This window comes from Typopeltis vanoorti, chromosome 19 (genome assembly GCF_054136105.1).
Source record: "Typopeltis vanoorti isolate ZY-2024b chromosome 19, IOZ_Tvanoo_1.0, whole genome shotgun sequence".
Classification (NCBI taxonomy): Eukaryota; Metazoa; Arthropoda; class Arachnida; order Uropygi; family Thelyphonidae; genus Typopeltis; species Typopeltis vanoorti.
In genome coordinates, this window is record NC_143567.1 from 58,363,714 (window position 1) to 58,385,825 (window position 22,112).

Genomic DNA, 22,112 nt, shown 5'->3' on the forward strand with positions numbered 1-22,112 from the left:
AACTCGTAACTTTTCTCAGGACTTCTTTTTCAACTGGATTTCACTGATAACTGAAAATTTAAACTCTCTTTATTGTATTTATTTGTTTTTTTCTTCCATCGTTTAAAATTGGGTTATTAAAAACAATAAATGGCGGAAAATAGAATTTGTAGTATTTGTATTAATTATGGGAAGTTGTCTCAGTGAGTATATTTTCCGAATTGTGTAATATATATATATATATATATATACCAAACTATTTTAAATATAAACCTGGTTTTTTACTCCATTTCCCAAGTAAGCAAACAGACAAGTTAGTCAAGTTTGTGGACCTGCAAGTGTTGCAAGTCTAACTGACCCTGCAGGTAGTGCAAGTCAAGGCAACTTGTGGGAAAGGTAGCATAAGCTCTGATCACTATTCTTAATATTTACCCTTAATGCAAAGCACATCTCCTGGAGGAGATGTATGATACTATGTATTAAAGGCAAGGGGCCACTACCCAGACCGGTTTCGACCTTTATTGAGGTCTCGTCAGTGGGAGCCAGGCTAAGAAATACCAAGTTTTAAGTAATACAGAGCTTATAAATATTTTACCAAAACAAGTTACCATAAGGTACTTTGACCTTATTAAATAAAAATCTCAGGATGAGAGATAGATGTAGAGAGTTTTTTACCTTGGATATATATATATATAGACACACACTAGAATTTATAAGATACGAATAGTTTAATTCCTAAAACTAGTAGAAAAGTAGCCAGCCTTTTAAAGTTTTAATTCTAAATATATAAAAATAGCCTAGAAATGCTCGGCATATTTTTTTCTTCCTTTAATGGTGAAAATCTTGTGTGAATTAAACCTTCCGGTTAATGAAACGCTTTATCGATTGCTGGTTTGTTTCGTACGTTTCAATTACTCTGAAAATGGAAGGAGGCTTAAAAATAGTAACGATAGAACGAAATTTATAATCCGTTGCTTAGTGTCTCGTAAGTTTTACTAAATTGGAGACATTGTCCTCATTCGATTTTTTACACGATCAGGTAGCACCAGGTATCCCGGACACTAACCTCGATCCAGGGCGTGCTTAGGAATCTCACCTCCATTATGGCGGAGGAGGTGAAAGGAGTTGTTAGTATTTTGGCTGTAATATGTAGGCGAAATTAATTGTATATTATTCTCTACTTGTTAACAACAAAGGAACAGGGATGAGTAGAAATATTGTTCTGTGTACATCGCGAGCACAGTACGAAAATTTAAGTGAAATTTTGTCTAGGATAAAATTCTTGTACGGAGTATCGCTGGACTTAATTCCAAGTTCTGAAGAGACTGAGGTTATCATACCAACACATGAGCGGATACCTGCTGCAGAAAGCGCTATGACAGCTGGATCAGATGCTTCTTCCGGAAGTGAAGGACCACATCAAGATATACAAATTTCCCTAAGTATAGTTGAAGGTGAAAGTCAACATCTCGAGAAAGCAAAGGCAAGTAAATTATGAGTAAATATAAAGTGATTTTAATTTAATTTATTTAATGGATAAAGATAATCTGTTTCATACAGTTGTATCAACGATTTGTATTATTAGTAAATAAATATACCTAACACAGTTATGAAAAAACAACTGTATGAATAACATATTTGTGTAATATATGTATGAATAAGTTTGTTGTGATTCATTCATATGTCATTTTTGTGCACCGAAGAATATTTGAAATATTTATGTCTAAGTAATATGTACATAGCAATCTAGTGGACAGATACATAATAAGGCGTCGTTCTTTACATTTATCCCGTTTTGAGGCAAATTTGCATCTTTGTTTATTTTAAAGTAATATGAATAACGCTTTCAGGTAGGCAAAGGAGCTCAACATTTAGATATTTAAGGTCAGCTGAAATTTAAATGAAGATATAAACGTATAAGGATTTTTTTTTGGGGGGGGGGGAGGATTAGGAGAAGAGATGTGTGACCTATTTGCATACGTACAGAGCCTATTTAATAAACTGCTGAGCATACGAGGATATAATAATATATATAGAATATGCATATAAATTCAAATGACATGTATGAAATGTACATATAAACATTCCTCTATTTAAAATTTTATTTACAAGAAAAGTAACATAGTATTTTGATGCATTTCTGACTGATTTTAGATTGCTATATTTTCTATATCTAGTTTTGACCTAATTCTTTCCAAAATCCACAGAATATTTTTGAATTAGTATTGTCATTTGTGGATCTCTAATGAAGAACCAAAATCATAGTAGATCTGCTAGAGCAAAAAATAAATAAAATAAAATTCTTTGTGTGTTATATTTTGTGTGCTGTTATATTAACCTCTAGGATGCCCCCCCCCCCCCACCGCTTGTTTTGTTCATTCTCTTTATATTCCATAATTGAGTAGAGGTCAAAAGTTGCAACCATAATAGACCATTGCCATGTGACACTAATACTTCTGTTAAACTAAGATATTAGTGGCCATTTGACTTGCACAGTTTCTCTTAGTTTTTCTGTAACATTGCTTTACTTAGGGTCAGGTTATGGTACCTGTGAGCCTCCATGCATAGTATGATTGTGTGTTTTCCCTGAACCCAATGGTTGGTGGTGTAGCAATGCTACATTACTAAGGAATTATTATTATTACAGTTACCTTCATAGAGTCTGTGGAAGTTACAGTAACCTCCACGGAGTCCATAGACTCGTTGTGGAATACCTGCTCAACCAGCAACATGTTTATCATATTGAACCTTAAAATAATTTATGCTACCTGCATTCACAATGCACTCTGGTACTGTGCTCCGTTTATGAAGAGCCCACATAAAAAAAATCTATTCCTCACACCTTTCTTCACCACATCTTTATGCAACTTTCAGGGATGGTCTTTCGCTTTTTCCATCTTACTGTCCACTCTCTTTATAATTCCTTCTGTATTAGTCTGGTAAAATCCCTTAACCAACTTGAAGGTCTCTATCATGTCTTTTCTTTTCCTCCCATCCACCAAACTCTGTAATCTACTTGTACATTTCCTCAATTGCTCTTCATATCCAACACTCCAGTCCCAATATCACTTTGGTCATTTGCCTTTGGATTCTCTCTAGTGTTTCCACATCACAATGAAAACTAGGCAATCAAATTTGAGCACAGTAATCCATGTGTGGTCTGACCAATGCCTTATACAAAGGCACCACTACCTCCTTATCCATACATATCAATGTACTTATAATAGCAGCAATATGATGTACAACTTTTGCCAACACTCTGCTCCCAGTGTTGGCAAAGGCACATCACAAAACTTGAATCCACTATCTACCATCACCCCAAGATTCTGAATCTCATCTACTTCCTGAAGCAAAACTTCACCAATACAATATGCAGCCTTATTTCTCTGCACTGCAAAGACGAGTACCTTGCATTTATTAATATTAACTCTATAACCCCACTCCTTTGTCCATGTCAAAAGTCTGTTCAAATCTTCCTAGAGAAAATTAACATTAGCGATACTCCTGATAATTCTACTAACTTTTGCATCATCAGCAAACATTTGAAGTCCATATAAAATATCATTAATAAATAAGTTAAACAGTAGGAGCCCAAGAACAGAACCCTTAGGCATGCCACTACTCACCTTCCTGTTTTGAGACACTGGTGTATGTATGCTTGCTTCATCATACACCATTTGCTGGCATCATTCAGAAAGTCAGTCTTCAATCCATCGAATCAATCTGTTATCTAATCTCATCTTCTGCAGCTTACACAGTAATCTGTCATGTGGTAATTTATCAAATGACTTTGCAGAGTCAATATATAAATGTGTATGAAATTTCCTTATCCAACACATCATAGAATGCGATTTCACATTCTTTTCCTTATCCCAGAGTATTCTATGTGTGTTCATGGGGCTGTTTTGAGAGAAAAAAAAATGACTTTCCAGGAGAAAAATCTCACCATCCCCCATATGAGACCGGCAAGCTCATCTTTGATTGAAAAGTCATGTTAAAGGTTCATTGCTTCATACCTAGGTCTTCCCAACCAAAGGGCTTTGTCAAAAGCAGCTGAGGTACAGAGGCTCACAGTATAATTAGGGCCCACAAAAGTTCTAAATTTTAGAGGAAATTGCAGTTTTAAATTGTGAAAAATGCAAAAATTTTAATTTATAATAACTTATAACTTAATAAGTAAAAAGTAATGTAACAGATATCTGTCATATCTCATCCTTCCTCGACCTTTTGAAAAATATCTTGTGTATTGCCTGTGTATCTATGTAAGTTTCTCTTAACTCTTGTTAAGGGAAATCATATCCTTCCGCCTCCATCTGTTTACCAAATTTTTACATCCCCCCCTCCCACCCACACACACCTCAGTCTCACACAGACATTCAGTTTCTGTTTATCAGAAATGGCATCAATTATTTCCTCACCCTCTGTCAAATCTATCCAAACATGTGCAGCAGTCAATCAGTACCTTCACAGTTCAACTCCAAACCCACACAACACATTTCTCCTCTTCATTCATACCCCTTCTACTGCTGCCCTCTGGAATAGTCTCCCAACCATGTGTTTCTAGTGCTATAGGCTGACCAGTCTCTTGTGAATAGCTTCTCAAAAAAAAAAAAAGAAAAGAAAAGAAAAATGTCATTATTCTACAAACTCCATACTGCATCCTCTGAACCTTTTCCATAGCTTGCTTCTTTCTTAGTAACCCTGGTGATCAAGTCTGTGTACAGTAGTCCAGAGCCTTGTACAATGACTACTTTTGCAATATGTCCTTTAAACTTCAATTCTCTATGCACACTATCCCAAGATCCTTCACTTTTTCCACTTCTTGTAATACATTCCCATCAATGTGATACACAGCATTACTGTTCTTAGTTTCAAAGTCTACATGCTTACATTTATTGGCGTTAAATTGGCATCTCCACTGGTCTACTCACATAGCCAGCCTATTCAGATCACTCTGTAGTACCAGTTACTCAGTCTTTCTTAATACTTTTTCCCAATTTGCATCACATTTGAACAGTTGAATATCCACTTTCTATATCGTCACCAACCAGATTAAACAGCAGTAGTCTCAGGGCAGAACCCTGTGGGACTCCACTGATAACTGTCTTTGTCAGAGACATAGCTCCCTCTATACATCACCCTGTGATAACTATTTAGGGAATCTGTCTCCCATAAAGTCAACTAACAGATTATCCAAACCTATTTGCTATAACTTATACATCCTCTTATGTAGTAATCTGTCAAATGGTTTCTAAAGTAAGTAATCATTGTTTATTAGAAGTCAAAATCTAACATCAGAACTTTAAGTAGTACATCCTTATGAGAATTAAATTGCATCAATTTGTTTCATACAATTTTTTTTTCAACGTTTTCCCAAAATTTCAATATATATAACTTAAGGTTTATTTATCATGTATGGATATAAATGTCCTTCATTTTTCTTTTTTGTAATTTTTATTCGTTTTGAGACACATAGACTTTAGTTAACATTTTATAGTAATCAATTATTTTTCATGCATTCCATTTACATCCTATGAATATATATATATATTTTTTTTTTTTGTGCAAAGTATTGGTTCAAAATTTTTGCTAGAAAGTTTCAGTGAGACAAAATTAGCTTACTGCAGGATTTTATCACATTTTTAGTGTGTTCTGCCACTTTTGCTGTATTTTTAACACTATTAAGTTAAGGAAATTTAACATGCAAATGTATTTAACAAATAAAATTTATCAGAAAGTCCCATGTCAGTATGAAGAATCTATATATTTATCATCATTATTATCAGCCATTGTCGATCCACTGCTGGATGAAGATCTTTCGAAGATTACTCCAAAACTGTCCATGGCTCTCCTTTTCCATGTCAATCCTGTAAATCTGATGATATCATCAATCCACCATGATTTAGGTCGACGTTGTGGCCTTTTTTCCTCTCGTGGAATTCAATCCAGTACTATTTTTGTCCATCGTTGATCTTGTCTTCGAGCAATATGCCCAGCCCATTGCCACTTCAGATGTTTCACTCTTCCTTTGATGTCAGAGACTTTGGTTTGATTTCTTATCTGCGTATTCATCCTTCCAGCCTGGTTGGCCGAGTGATTAGCGTATCCGCTCTCCAGCCAAAAGGCTGTGGGTTCAAATCCTGCCGTGGGCATGGATGTTTGTGATTGTCTGTGAAAATACTAGTGGTGGTAGTCGCCAATAGATGATGAACATAGTTGTAGTTGGTGGATCGAGTGGTGGAGATGGAGAGTTGTGGAGTAGGTGCCCTCCCTCAATGAGTCTTTGAACTCCATGGAGGTGCTATGTAATAATGATAATTCCTTTTGTGATATAATCTTGTGATACCAAGCATAATCCTTTCCATACTAAATTGTGTTGTTCTTAATTTTTGAATTTCCTTTGCATTCAGTGTCCATGTTTTCACAGCCATATGTCAATATTGGAAGAATACATTGGTTAAAAACTTTTCTCTTCAGGCATAATGGTAGTTGGCTTTTGAATATTGAATTTAATTTTCCAAACGCTTTCCACCCAAGCATCGTGTGCCTTTTAATTTAGTTCATGATATTTTGTTCCATTGATATCTGTTGTCCTAAATATATGTAATGATCTACTTGTTTAATTTCCTCATTATTGATTTTTATTATTTCTGGTTGGATGTAGTCATTGAACATAACTTGGGTCTTCTTTAGGTTTATCTTTAGGCTAGCTGTTTTGCTAGAAATTTGGAGTTCATGGATACGAGTTTGTAATTCATGCACAGTTGAAGTAAAGATGACTATGTCATCTGCAAAGCATAAATGGCTTAAATATCTTCCATTTATCTTCAGACCTTTCCCTTCCCAATCAAGAAGTTTGAATATTTCTTCTAGGCACACTGTGAATAATTTTGGAGATATTGTGTCACCCTGTCTTATACCTCTCTGCATTCCCACAGTAGAGATGTTTCCATTGAAATGAATTGCTGCTGTGGCATTGGTGTATGCTGATTTGATGGTTCTGATGTATGGCTCCTCCACCTGTTAGTTTCGTAATGCTTTAAGTATTGCCCTTTCAAAAGCTTGCCTGTTCTTTTGGTTGTGCTAGGTCTAGAGTTGCACAAAGCCTATGGGCTAAGACTTTTGTAAACTACTGATAGTAGACTGATAGGTTGGTAGTTTGTCAAGTCTTCTATCTCACCTTTTTTATGTATTAGAATTAGGGTAGCCTTCTTATATGTTGTTGGTACATCATTTTTCTTCAAGCATAAAGTAAATACTTTTGCTAAGAGTTTGTAGATTATTTCTCCACCTGTTTTTTTTAAACGTTCAGTTATAACTTCATCCTCACCTGCAGCTTTCCCATTTTGCAAGCTTTGGATGCTCCATATAACTTCTTCTGGTAGAATCTGTGGTACTTCAGCTGTGTCATAGTTGTCTTCTTCTTCATTTAATTCATCATCCTGATGTGATATTGAGTAAAATTCTTCAACTCTTTTTTGCTATAGCATATTTATCTCTGGTGATGGTCCTGTCTTGTCCTTTGACTGCAACCATTTGTTTGTTGCTGTTTGGCTTTTTTGAGATTACAGTTGTTTTCAATTGTTTGTTGTATGAATTTACAATAGAATTTTCTTATTTCTTCTGTGGTATGTTTTCTGATCGTTTTGTACAATTCATTGTATTCAATTTTATTCTGTAGGTTAATTGATTGTTTCATTTCTCATTCATTTCTTCATAAGTTGTCTTGTTTCTGTTCTGTGGTACCAGCTATTTCAAGGCAAGCATTGTAAAAGGTTTTGAGTAATAATGTCATTACTTTCTGATAGATCAGCATTGTCATCTATAATAAGATGTTTAAATCTATTGTTTAGTTCGTGTTGGAATATATCTTTTTTAATATTGAGTTTGTGTACATCTATGTTTTGCTTTGATCTCCAAAACATTTTTCTTCTTTCTTTTTGGCAGTTAATTTGGATTTTACTGCATACCATATGATGGTCACTTCCGATGTTGAAGGTGTTTATGACAGAGCAGTCTAGAAAGATGTTTTTCTTATTGCTGAGGATAAAGTCAATTTCACTAGTTTTTCATTTGGACTTTTCCATGTCCACTTATATTTATTTATTTATTTATTTTGTTAGCAAGGATATTGGCATCTAGAGAGAATGCTGTTCTTGAGGAAAGTGAGAGTATTAGTACAGGGGGAAATTAAAGCTATCAGGATGGATGGAAGCAGAGGTGATCCCTTGTGGAGATAGACACTCAGTAGATGGGGGAATGTATGGTGCTATGCACAGTCAAATGGAGTCTGGAGGGAATAATAATAAATATAGAAATGCTGACAATTCATTGCCATTTCTTTTTTACAAATCAAGGAAAATCAGAAATAAAGAAAATGAATTAGTGGCATTGATTGCCTCAGCCGGTCCAGAGATTATTGGGATCAGTAAAACACGGTTAACAGAAGATGATATACTGACAAAAATAGAAATAGAAGGGGTATAGCAAATTTTGGCAGAATAGGAAGTGCAAATGCAGTGGTGGAGTATTGCTTACTCCACCACTGCATTTGTGATGAGTTGTGTCCTCTGAGAGCAGAGGAATTGGAGGGAAATAGCATTAAGATTATATGGTTTTGAGAGTATATGGTGGAGATGGGCAGAACATCCTGTTCTGCCCATATCCACCATTAGGTCCTCTGTCATCAGAGGACCTAATTGTAAATGAAATGTCATTCTGGCCTCCAGTTGAAAAGATTACATCGTGTGGTCTTGACTTGGGGGATGAGTAGGCATGCAGAATTGTAGAGAAGAAAGGAATTTGTGGAATTATTATTATTATTACGCGCAACTCCAAGGAGTCCATAGACTCATTGAGGGAGGCCCTAACATCATGTCAAGAACAACTATTCGACATTTACACAGTATCTATCATACTTTGCCTTGAACTCATTTACAGTCATGGCACCCACAACAGACTCTGGCAGCTTTTTCCACTCATTCACCACTCTCCAAGTAAAAACCCTAGCTCTAACATTCTTGCCCAGCTTCCATGTATGGCCCCTAGTCCTCCCACCACCAGTTCTATTCTCAAAAATATCTTCTGAATTAATCTTATAGAAATCCTTCAGTAATTTGAACGTCTCAATCATATCATCCCTTTTCCGCCTATCAACCAATTTCTGCAACCCACAAATCTTCAACCTGTTCTCATAAGGTTCATTCCATAGACCTGCTATCATCTAGGTCACTCGTCTCTGGATCCTCTCCACCTCCTCCCCATCAGGAAGAAACCCTGGCACCTATATCTGGGCACAGTTGTCTAGATGGGGTCTTATCAATGCTCGATACAGAGGAACAATAACCTGTTTGTCTCTGCTTGTTGAAGTATTTTTCAGCAACCAAGTGATTTGATGAGCTGATTTAGCCACTTTTACGATGCGCCCCCCCCAAACTTCAATTCCCTATCCACCAACACTCCCAAATCCCTGGCCTCGCCAATCTCCTAGAGTACAGTTCTGCCGATGTGATATACTGCTGCTAATCTTTTCACCCCCAAAATGCATAACCTTACATTTTGCCACATTAAATTGACATCCATTCTCCTTAGCCCAGTCCTCCAATCTATCCAAATCATCCTACAAAATTTTGGCATCCTGTGCACTCACTATTGTTCTACCCAACTTTGCATCATCAGCAAAGTTGGGTAGAACAATAATGAACAGTTCCTCTCAGATCCTTTCCTATATCGTTAATGAACAAATTGAACAGTAGTGGTCCAAGAACAGAACTCTGTAGCATACCACTAGTCACAGGCCGTCTTTTGGACTCTACTCCTGAATAAACCACTCTCTGATATCTCTCCATCAACCACCCTCCTATCCATCCCCATGTGCTGCAGTTTATTGATTAGAATTCTATGTGGTATCCTGTCAAAGGCCTTTAGCAAGGTTCAATTTGTGAGTAACTTGCTCACGTTTTATAACAAAGTGACGGCAGAATCACTGTAAACCCATTACCCTTATCCAGTTCAGCCGTCACTTTGTTATAAAACGTGAGCAAGTTACTGAGGCATGATCTACCTTCACAAAACCATGCTGTTCCCCATACCGTATCCCATTTTCATCTATCCAATCCTGTATTTACCTCTTGACTATTTTCTCCAAGACCTTGACGACGACTCCTGATATGCCGATCGGTCAGTAATTTGCAACAGTATTCTTGGATCCTCCTTTATGCAGTTCAACTATTTTCCTCCTCTTTCCACCCCTTCGGGACTAAACCAGACCCAAGACTCAGATTGAACAATATGGTCAAGGGCACTAACAGTTCTTTGGCCGCTTCACGTAAGACCCATACTGGTGTACCATCCAATCCCACAGAGTACTCACATTGAGGTTTTGTAATAGACTATTCACCTCCACTTCATTCACCACAATTCCCGTATAAGCTGTTGGTTCTTTCATTCCTGCAATGTCACCACCTGGATGATATACTCTTGCCAAGTGCTTGCTCAGTAATTCCACTATATCAACTGATTCGGTTACCTCCCTACCATCGGCATTCTTTAAAATCATTCTGCTGTATACATTTTTTCTTTTACTTGCAACATAAAAGAAAAAACTGTTTGGGATTCTCTTTAGCCTGCACTATTGTTCTTTCATAATCCACTTTTGCTTTTCTTACCACACTCGTTACCCTTCTGACCTGCGCTTTATATCGTTCATGTGCCTACCGATCACCTTTCTCCTTCAATTCCCTCCACAGTTGTTTCTTTTTTTGCAGTTCAAACTTAATGGTGTTATTCATCCATTTAACCCCAACTTGATTTATTATTTGGACTCTAGGTATACAGTCAGCCATTGCCTCCTGCAAACACTTCTTAACCACCTCCCATGCACTATCAACATCCAGTCCTTGCAGTTTTACATGCCATGGCACCAATCAAATTCCTAAGTTTGTCATACTTACCAGCCCGATAATTTCACATGTACCCTGTCTTAAATGTAAATTCCACACCTTTAGCCACCTCCCAAGTCAAGATCCTATGATCACTCTCACCAATTGGTGGCAACGTGGTCATATTCATTACAGCCAAATTCTCAGTTGCAATTACTAGGTCAAGCACTCTCTGACCCCTAGTCCATTACATGCTGTCACAGATAGTTATCCCTTAATAACTGTATAAAATCCAATTCCTTCCTCCCATGTGTCCTCTCCTCCTTCCAATCAATGTTACCATAGTTGAAATCTCCCATAATAATTACCCTCCTTCCACTCATTTCTTCTGTTTACTTATGCATACTATCTCCACATCTATTCCATCATCTGGTCTATAGCAGCACCCAATTGTATATTTTGTTCTGCTAGCCTCAATCTCACACCAAATAGCCTCAAATGTACTCTTTTCTCTATCCTACAGTTCAACTTCTATTCTCCTTGGCTGCAGCTCATCAGCTATCATCAATAACACTCCTCCCCCCATTTTATTTTCCCTGTCACTCCTGAACAAGTCAGATGATTATAATAATCTTAGAAATCAGCTTAGGGCAGTTCCATTCGTGGAAGAATCGGAAGGGAAAGATATCACCAGTGTATGGAAACTAGTGAAGAAATATTCATTAACAGCAATGGCAAGTTATATACCTCAGGTGAAAAAGAGTTTGTGGTTTGATGTAAAATGGAGAACTAATAATATCAAACAGGAACTGCAGATGAAAAGGAGGTTATAGAAAAAGTATATGGAGAGCAGTTGCATGAAGAATATATAAGACTCAGGCTAGGAAAGCATGATTAGTATGGTATAAAAGGAAAAATTTGCATTTGAGAAGACATTAGACTCGAGATCAAAGGAAAATCCGAAGGAATTCTTTCATTATGTGGCCAATAAGAGAAGATACGATTGTGGAAGAATGACATTAGATGAAAATGGGAGTAGAGTGAATGATGCGAAAGGCATAGTGGAGTTGTTTAATGATCACTTTATTGGGACATTTCATCCTGGAAAAAAGAGTTGTATCACTAGAGGAATGGGAAGGATTTAAAGTTTGGAATTGCATGAGGGGAGTCTGTTGCAAATACTTAGTTCTCTGAATGTTAATAAGGCAATGAGACTGGATGATACTTCACTATGTGTTTTATGAGAATGTGCTAAGGAACCGGCAGCTCCGTTGACTTAGCTTTTCAATGAGAATCTGGCTACAAAAATTTTTGGGAAAAAATTTAATGGAAGCATCAAACTGTAGACCAGTTTGTATTTCTTCTGTAGTTAAGATTTTGGAGAAATTAGTGCAAGATCATAAACAGCATTAGGCAGATGATGGTAATTTTATCTATGAGGGTCAGCATGATTTGTTAAGGGATGCTTGTTTTAGTAATCTGATTGACTTTTATAATAAAGTAACTAGTAGTTAATAAGGAAAAGGCATATATTGCCATTTTGTTTTATATTTTTATTTTTATTTTGAATTTTACGAAGGATTTGACATTGTAACCAAAAACGGCCATACAGATAAAATATCAAAAATATGCACTTTATATTCACGTTATTTCTATAATATCTTTTGGTACAGTGGTTAAGTTATAGCATATGGGTTTGGATATCAGGTTTGTGAATTTGGGATTGGCTCTGATATCGTGTATGAGGGAGCAGTTACAAGAGGAGTCGCTCGGGTATTGAGACTCATATTGTTTAACCTTAGTATCAGTGACATTGTCAAAGGATTGCAGGTAGATATTAAGCTGTTTGCAAATGATGTGAAGCTGGAAAGTGTTAGCAGAGTGTATCTTTTAAAATAAGTGTATGCATCTTTGCAATTTCCAGAGGCTATTTTTGTGCTATTGTTAGTTAAATTTTTTTAAATAATTGTATAAATGTAAAAAAAAATTGAAAAGAACATATGCACAGTTTTGTCATAAATACTGTCACAACTTCTACACACCCCTGCACTTCTCACAGAATTTCACAAACCCGGTTTGGTAGTAGTGCTGTGCGCAGCCAACATTCATGTGTTTATCAGATGGAAGTGGTAAGAGAGTGCAGAGTGGCTTTGTTGCATGGATGATGGAAATTTATTGCCTGATATGGTAGTAAGAGCACAAACAATGAATGAGTTTAAGAAGTAGTATCATAGATTTTGTGTGGTTTAAGATGGACCTACCACAGTGAATCTAACGACTCCACGGAGTTTGAATAATAATAAAAAATAATAATTTTTATAGCTTTTTTTTAGTCTTGTATGCATATTGAATGACTGAGATGTTATGCCATTGGTCTGTGACACTCCATCAACAGAGTGTATATTTTAAAATAAGTGTATGCATCTTTGTAATTTCCAGAGGCTATTTTTGTACTATTGTTGGTTAAATTTTTTAAAAATAATTGTAAAATTATAAATGTAAAAAAAAAAAAAAAAAAAATTGAAAGGAACATATGCACAGTATTGTCATAAATACTGTTACAACTTCTGCACTTCCCACAAAATTTCACAAAGGTAATTCTTCGGTTTTTTGGTAGTGGTGCTGTGCGCAGCTAACATTCATGTGTTTATCAGTAGAGAGAGAGAGAGTTGTCTAGCTGTATGAGTTAACATATACAGTAGGTAGATTATGAGAACCATGTTGCTGTAATAGCACTTCACAAGGTTGGAATGCGGTCCTGTTATTTTTAACACTAAAAACACTTGAAATCAGTAGGATATTTATGTAGTTGACTATTAACCATTATAATGAAGAAGATGTATCTGACTGCCAAAGAACATCTCGACCACGCTGCATTGAGGCAACAGCTTGTAAAAGCTATGAAGGCACACCTTCACTGTAATCCTGTGAGAACCTAGAAAGTGATGTCTCCAGAGGTGAATGTTTCACAGAGAATGATGTCACATGTACTAACTGATGAACTTGGGTGAGAGTCTATTGGTGTGTCCTACTGGATATGTCCTAACACCACAACTTATGCAGCAGAGGGTGATAAAATCAATGGCAATTCTTCGGCAGTACACGAACAACAGACACTGAGATATCCTCTTCACAGATAAGATCTTGGCCATTGAAGAGTCATTTAACCTGCCAAAATGTTCAGGTATATGCCCCAGATGATTGCACATCATGTGCCATAGCGCCCAGGATTCAGAGAGTTCATCACCCCTCATCAGTGATGGTTTGGTGGGGATATCCAAGTTGCATTTATGCAAGAAAGGGGTGAAACGTCTGCCAAAGTGCATCAAGACACTGTGCTGGAACCTGTGGTACAGTCCCCGAACAACACCATGTTCAGGGACTGGACCACTACTCAACAAAAGTTGGAGGTGAATGTGCTCAACCACATAGCATTTGATTGGCTGTCTGGAAGTCCTGATCTGAATCCATTGGACTACAAATTGTAGTCTGAGCTTGAGAGAGAGAGAGAGTAGCCTGAAACGGCACCTCAGCATATCCAGCCTGAGGTTAGATTTGGAGTGAGCAGTGGCAGCATTTCTGTTAGATGTCGTGCATGCTGCCATCATCAACACCAAAATAAAAACATGATGATGGACATAAGAAGTTAAAGAAGCAGTCCAGTACAAAGAAGTAGAAAGAATTAAAGCATCAGCACAATAACGAGGGTATGAAGCGCCTGTGGCAAGTGTCTAACTTGCACCCCAACCCAAAAATTTAGAAAATTTAAATGTAACAAGTTAAATTTTACTAAATGCAATGTGTTAAATATAACTTGTTACATTTAAATTTTTGTCATTTTTGCGTTGGGGTGCAAGTTAGACACTTGCCACAGGTGCTTTATACCCTCGTTACTATGCTGATGCTTTAATTCTTTCTACTTCTTTGTACTGGACTGCTTCTTTAACTTCTTATGTCCATCATCATATTTTTATTTTGATGTTCTGTTCTTGCAGAGAATCATCTAGTGTTTTCTTCAGAGTTTGTTGCATGACTTCGAGGTTTGATTCTTGTTTTTGATGTATTTCTTTCTTTTTCTTGACTAATGTTTGTATAATTGAGTTTACAGTTCACCTGTGAGAGCTGCTCAACTTTAATTCGCTTTAAAACTTTCTTACATTTCTTTTCAATATGATATTTGTTTTAAATCCTGCTAAGAATTAAGTGATGATTACTTCTAATTCAAATCCTTTGTATATGCCCTTGTATCCTGAACTAGATGAAGACATCACTTTCATGAACTTCTGCATATCTTTGTGCTGGAACATGGTGTTAGTAATGACCAGTCTGTATCCTGAACTGACATTTTGCAGATACCATTATTATTAGGCTTGACCTTTTCTCCAGATTTTCCCAAAACTTCTCTCTGTATGGCTGGTGGGATTCACTTCGTACTCTTCTTCCTTAGGAGAACCTTCTGTGGGACTATAGGCACAGATAAGTTTCATTGTCTATTTTCTCCATTTTCCTCACATAACTGCTTTAAATTATTTCCAGTCAAGAAGTTAATCTTTATGTTCAGTGTTGAATGCTATTGCTACTCCTATCTTTTCTTGATTATTAATGTCTGATCTAACATCCTATGTTTATTATTTAGTAGGATCTCACCGTTTCGGTCTTGTTCTCAACAATAACACAAATTATGCCCATGTTATACTTTTGAAGTTCTGCAAGTTCAGTTTCCTTTCCATTGATACTCCTTATGTTAATGGTTCCTATCTTCAGTTCTTCTGATGTGTTTATTCCAGTAGCTGACTTTTCATTGTTCATCCTGGTTTCCCCCCCCCCCCAAAAAAAAAAAAAAAAAAAAAAAAACTGGAGTCTTTATTTAACCAGTGATGACCCAGCTAGCATGAAATTTCATGTTGTACCATCATATTTATCTGTGGTTTAAGCAAATAAACAGTACAATTTGGATGGCTAAGTTGATTGCCAGCTCATCTTCATTCATTCAGAACTCAGTAGCTACTAATGAAGCACACCATGTAAAGGTGATGATTGAACATTAAGTCAAAAATCCCAATCAGTTCTCTGCATTCCTTAAAGGCTATTTGGAGGTCTCCTTCTGGTTAATCTGGCTTTCATCCTTAAATGATCGTTAAGAACAAATAATATAGATATTATTTCTAGGAAATATAATGAATTTAGTTTAATCCTTTATCCCAGTGAGAGCAAACAAAGTTTGTGCCTGAAAATATCTTCAGGACTGAATATAGTGTTGCACTAACTTACCTGGGTAAGTAGTGCAACACCAAGGCAACTCGTAGTAAAGGTGGAGCAAGCTACCAACATTCCTAACCCAGTATCTCCCATAATGCAAAACACATTTCCTTGTGGATATGTATACTGTTATGCATTAAGGGATTGGCCACTACCCAGACTAGTTTCAACCTTTATTGAGGTCTCTTCAGTGGGAGCCAGGCCCAGAGATGGAGATACTAGGCAGAAACAGTAGCAAGTCATCTTTACCTATGGGAGTTGCCAAAAGGTTTATCACCTTTTTTTTTTATATAAATGATAAAGGATTAAACTAAATTCATTTTAGTCTAACCTAGTGATAAATAAACTTTCAACATCTTTCTCTAAATCCAGAGTAATTTAAAAAAAAAAAAGGTGATAAACCTTTTGGCAACTCCCATAGGTAAAGATGACTTTTTAATATCTGTCTTTAAAATTTTCTGAGATGAATCTCTCTTGACCTGCATATCTCTCCTACATAACACTCTACCAGTACAAAGAATCTTGTAAACTCCAAGTTGCTTAAGTGTGGAGTGGTTTTATAGGTCTTAGGAGACCTGAAATCTTGTTTAGTGGAAAGAGAGCAACTTTAATCCCTTGTTGATGTAGTGTCTTTCTTATCTTGTCTGTGAGTGACCAAATATAGGGAAGAAGTATACCACTTTTCTTGTTTTCTTGTAATTTTGTTTTCCTTGTTCATTTGATGGCCTAGATCGGAGTTTCTCAAACTTTTTCTATGATGGAACACTTCACAAATCCTGAAATTTTAACGGAACGCCTTGGTTAGAGTCTTCGGTTAGTCGAGTATCATTGGTCTCATATTCAATGTAAAGCTAAGTGCACACCATCACCACAGCAGGCTGTATCGCATTGCAAAAATGCGACAGTACACACTACAGGCATGCTGGCCACAGCACATCGCATCGACCTTGCTTGTGACTGCATGTTTCCTAAAATTGATATCTCCACACTTCACTTTCGCTTGGAAGTGTCGACAACCGTGGGCAGCTGAGTCAAGGCATGCGCACTTGCCTTAATAGCACAATCCACATGCAAAGTGAGGAGCACCCAATTTTCAAACATGTTTGAACTTATCACACCATTTAAAACCATTCTAGGCTCATATTAATTTTGATAATTTTTCATGGAACCTCTATTCACTTTCCATGGAACGAGTTTGGGAAATGCTGGCCTAGATGGTGGATTGTTTTGAGATTTTATTAACCAGTGTTCTATTCTAACTATTCTTTAGTGGGATCGAACTGAGGTATTTGTTTTTTCTATATTGCTGGAAGAATTGTATGCTCTGTCTCTTAGGGTTATTATATTGCCAATTTTTTGCACCACACAGTGCTGATATTGTGTATCGATATCTATGGTGTGCATTGACTTCTTCTACACTGAATAGCTGAATTTGTTTTGCTCAGACACTTCTAAGAGCATGTCTTTCAATTCTGAATGCTGATTTACAGTTTAAATAAAAACTATGTATTGCTCAATATAATGTCCCATTTACACCATGTAACTAGGATTTTTGAAGATCTTTCCTCATATAAATCCTTGTTATATTCCAAAAATTTCTCAACTATTTGCCTTAAAGTGAATATTTGAGAAATCTTTGTCAAGATATTTGAAAAAGTTTGTCAAGATTATCAACCTCTATTTGACCTAAATCCAGCTTGTTCTTCACCAAGCTTCCCTTCCACAATTTTACTTAGCTGTTTCTCAAGTATACTTGCATAAATCTTATTAGGAACATTCAGTAAGAATGCCTCTCTAATTCTTACTTACAGTTTTATTTTCCTTTTTTTTTTTTTTTTTATAGATGGTACTACAAGAGCTCTATTTCAATCATCTGAAATTTGATCCTCTGATCAAGTCTTCTGAATTATGCATTACAACTACTGCAAAACTTTTATACCTCCATATTTGAGCAGTTCTGATTGAATTTCATTTACTCCAATTGCATTTCCACATTTCAGGTTTGTGATGCCTTTTTCTACTTCAAGTATGGAAATATATTCCTGACTGTATTCCTGTTGGGTGTTTTCTACTACTATGCTGATACTACCACTGATTTCATTTAGCAATCTTTCAAAGTAATTGCTTCAGATATCTAGAACATACATCTTTATCTTCAGCTTTCATGTCAACTTTATCATCTCTACTTTACAGTACTCTTTCCTCCATTTCTAAGCTTTTTTAGTAGTCTCCATAATATTTTGCCACCTTTCTGATATTTATTTTCTATGCTCTTACTAAAGTCTTCCTATGACTTTTGTTTAGCTAGTTTTTACATAGTGCTTTGCTTTTATACATTTTCCTCTGTATTCGCTAAGAGCATGAACTGACTTCCTTGCCAGGAATTTTCGATATGCTTTCTTCTTTTCCTTGAATGTCTCTAACTTCCTGAGTTCAGAATGGAGTTCTGATTTTTCTATAATTACACCCTCGCCACCTGCTTCTCTAGCTGAATCATTCAATGTTTTCTTCAGGGTTTGCAACTGAATCTCCAAGATTTATTTATTGTTTTCAAACTCTTTCATTTTTTCCTGAAAGATGTTTGTGTATTTGAGGCTACAGTTCACCTCTGAAAGCTGCTGAACTTTGATTCATTTTAAAACTTTCTTACCCAATCTTTTTTTTTTTTTTTCAATATGAAATTCAAAGTATGATATTCTCTTATATCCCATTTAGGACCAAGTGATGGTCAATCACTTCCAATTTCAAATGTTGTCCATACTCTTGTGTCCTCTTGAACCAGAATGAAGATATTGCTATCAACAATAGCATAATCAGACTTCTTATTTTTTGTGTCTTCTCTCCACAAGGAGATATCATTATTATTATTACTATTATTGTTACACCTCCAAAGACTCATCGAGGGAGGGCCATACTCCATTCCATACCTACTCTACAACTCTCCGTCTCCACCACTCAATCCACCATCTACAGCAAACCGCATCATCTACGCCAACACTATATACTGCCTGCGACTAGTATTTTCACAGGCAATCACAAACATCCATGCCCACAGCGGGATTCGAACCTTTTTTTTTTTTTTTTATGTTGGGCCCATATACGAGAGGTTGGCTGATCGACATATAGTATTTTAGTACCATATATGGGTAGTAGGTTGGGAAAGGAGAAAATTGTTGACATTCAATTTAAAAGCCTGTATATTGTATTCCTTGGGAAATACATCGGTGGGGGGGGAGAGAGACTGTTCCACAATTCAGCAGTAGCAGGGATGAGGAAAATAAACTTGTTCTGTGGGTTTCTAGGTGTACTGTGAACCTGCAGCCTTTTGGCTGGAGAGTGGATATGCTAACCACTCATTCAACTAGGCTGGCATATTTTGCCACCTTCTATGAAACTTCTTTCTAAGGAGAGAAGACACCAGATAGCATGTTGGAGCATGGTATAAATAGTGACAAGGTTAGAAATCCAGCAGGTATTTACCATTGTTATTAGCTTCACTCTTTTTTTTTCCATATTTCTATACTTTTTTTAATTACATCCTACTCTGCTGTTTAGATCTCCAACAAGAAAACTTTCCTTTTTCTTTGTGTCAGCTGCCTTCTCCAATGCCTTGAAAAAAAAACTCCTCTACTTTTTCCTTAGTAGAACCATCTGAAACCATAAGCTTAAATCAATCTCATTGTCCTGTTCCCCATTCTGATGTTTGCTCACGTTACTCTACTTGATATCGCCTGCCATTCAAGACAGTTATTCTTGTATAATAGTGTTGAATTTTTTTAATTACATCCTTTTAATTACAGCTAATTACATTTAATTTAATTAGCTGCTCCATCCTTTCCTTGATCATTAATATCTGAATATAACATCTTGTACTTGTTATATATGCAAATTTTACCTGTTTTTGTCTTCTTTGTTTTGACATCTATTATGCCAACCTGCATCCCCCCTTCAATCTTCTGCCCATTCTACTTCTTTTCTGTAGATACTTATGTTAATAGTACCAATCTAGAATTCATCCTTTGTTGAATTGGAGTTTGTCAAGATTATCAGGCTATTTAAATTTCCATTAATAGTTTATAGGAAATATCATTTATTGTGTATTAGTATAATCTGTTACTGTTGTGCATGCCAACAAACAGAAGTGACCAAAATTTAGAGCTAATAGTAATCATTTAGTTTTGCTTGGCTAGCAGTTATGGAATAAAATATTACTCAAGTTAAACAGCAGAAACACATTCAGATTTAACAAAGGAATGCCAGTTTGTTAAACTGGTCTCACTGTTAATCGAATTGCTGTTCATGTACTGTTACAAACTGCTTTTTGCAGGATATAATACCAGCAAATACTCATAAGTTAAATAAAGATGTTGGAAGCTTTTTCACTTGGTTAGACTATAAATTATATATTTAGTTTAATCTTTTATCCAAGTGTAAGCAAACAAAGTTTGTGCCTGAATTATCTTCAGGACTGGGGAAACTCCTGGTAAAAGTGGTATAAGTTCTATCACTTGCCTTAGTATCTCCTATAATGCAAAGCACATCTCCTTATGAACATGTATAATGCTATGCATTAAGGGAAGGGCCACTACCCAGACCGGTATCAACTTTTATTGAGGTCTCATTAGTGGGAGCCAGGCCATTACCACAGACTTTGTTTGCTTATAATTGGATAAAGGATTAAACTAAATATATGATTTATAGTCAAACCAAGTGAAAAAACTTCCAACATCTTTCTCTAATCCAGACTAATTTAATAATAAGGTGTGACACCTTTTGGCAACTCGTGTAGGTAAATATGACTTCTCCATTACTTCCACATTGGTATCACTACCACTGGGTCTGGCTCCCACTGATGAGACCTCAATAAAGGTTGAAACCAGTCTGGGTAGTGGCCCTTCCTTTAATGCATAGCATTATACATGCCTGTAAGATATGCTTTGCATTATGGGAGATACTAAGGCAAGTGATGAGAACTTATGCCACTAGTTGCCCCAGTCCTGAAGATACTTCAGGACTGGGGCAACTAGGGCAATAGGACTGTGCAAACTTTGTTTGCTTATACTTAGATAAAGGATTAAACTAAATATATAATTTATAAGTTAAATAAATATTACATATTTTCTTATTATTCTTGTGTTGTGAATCAATACAGTTAAACAAATTGATAACTGTATATATAACTAACATATATATAATATATATAACTGATAATACACCACAAAAATAAATATATAATTCACTTTTACTCTTATTATCAGTAATTCACAACTCTCAGCCCAAAATAGCCAGCCTGACTGGCCGAGTGATTAGCATATCCACTCTCCAGCCAAAAGGCTGCGGGTTCGAATCTTGCTGTGGACATGAATGTTTATGATTATCTGTGGAAATACTAGTGGTGGTGGTCAGCGGTAGATGGCGTTGGTGTAATTGCAGTCAGTTGGTGGAGAGTTTCAGAGTAGTTGCCCTCCCTCAATGAATCTTTAGACTCCTCGGAGGTGTCAAATAATATTAATAATAATAATTCAGCCAACTATTCTTCAAGTAACCCAAATATTACTATTAGGCTACTTTCAACAAATTTGCCAGAACTCCAATTATTGTTTGAACTGTATCAGTGCTCTACTCCATAGTCACTCTTGGAAGTCTCTATATTCCTTTTGTCTTTAAATGATAATGTCTCACACAAAGGTGTAGGGCAACAACTCTTGCCACACATCAGTACTGATTCTATATGAAAGATCATCTAACTCTTCAGGAAGTGGCAAAATTTAACATGTGGCTGTATGAGTTATATTGCATAATTTGGATTCTATAAGTTTTGACTTGGAAAGCATCTCACAAATAAAAGTCCAATTCCAGGAATGATGCTGACACTGCTTATATTAGTCTTTCCTCATGATGTGAAACAAAACCAGTTTTTGTTTAGCATTGTCTAATGGGTGCGTGCACATTTTGAAAAGTGCACCTGTTATTTGTTTTGTTGATCCATTTATG

General features: G+C 36.2%; 1 protein-coding gene across 1 annotated transcript in view; it reads left to right on the plus strand.

Annotated features, from left to right (window-relative positions):
- The first annotated feature begins 1,102 nt into the window (after positions 1-1,102).
- Positions 1,103-22,112, plus strand: part of LOC150096147 (uncharacterized) — a 155,844-nt gene continuing 134,834 nt past the window's right edge. Inside the window, exon 1 of the mRNA XM_090409520.1 lies at positions 1,103-1,462. Within this exon, the coding sequence (XP_090265646.1) occupies positions 1,184-1,462 (279 nt within the window). The 5' untranslated portion in view covers positions 1,103-1,183. The remainder of the gene's footprint in view (positions 1,463-22,112) is intronic.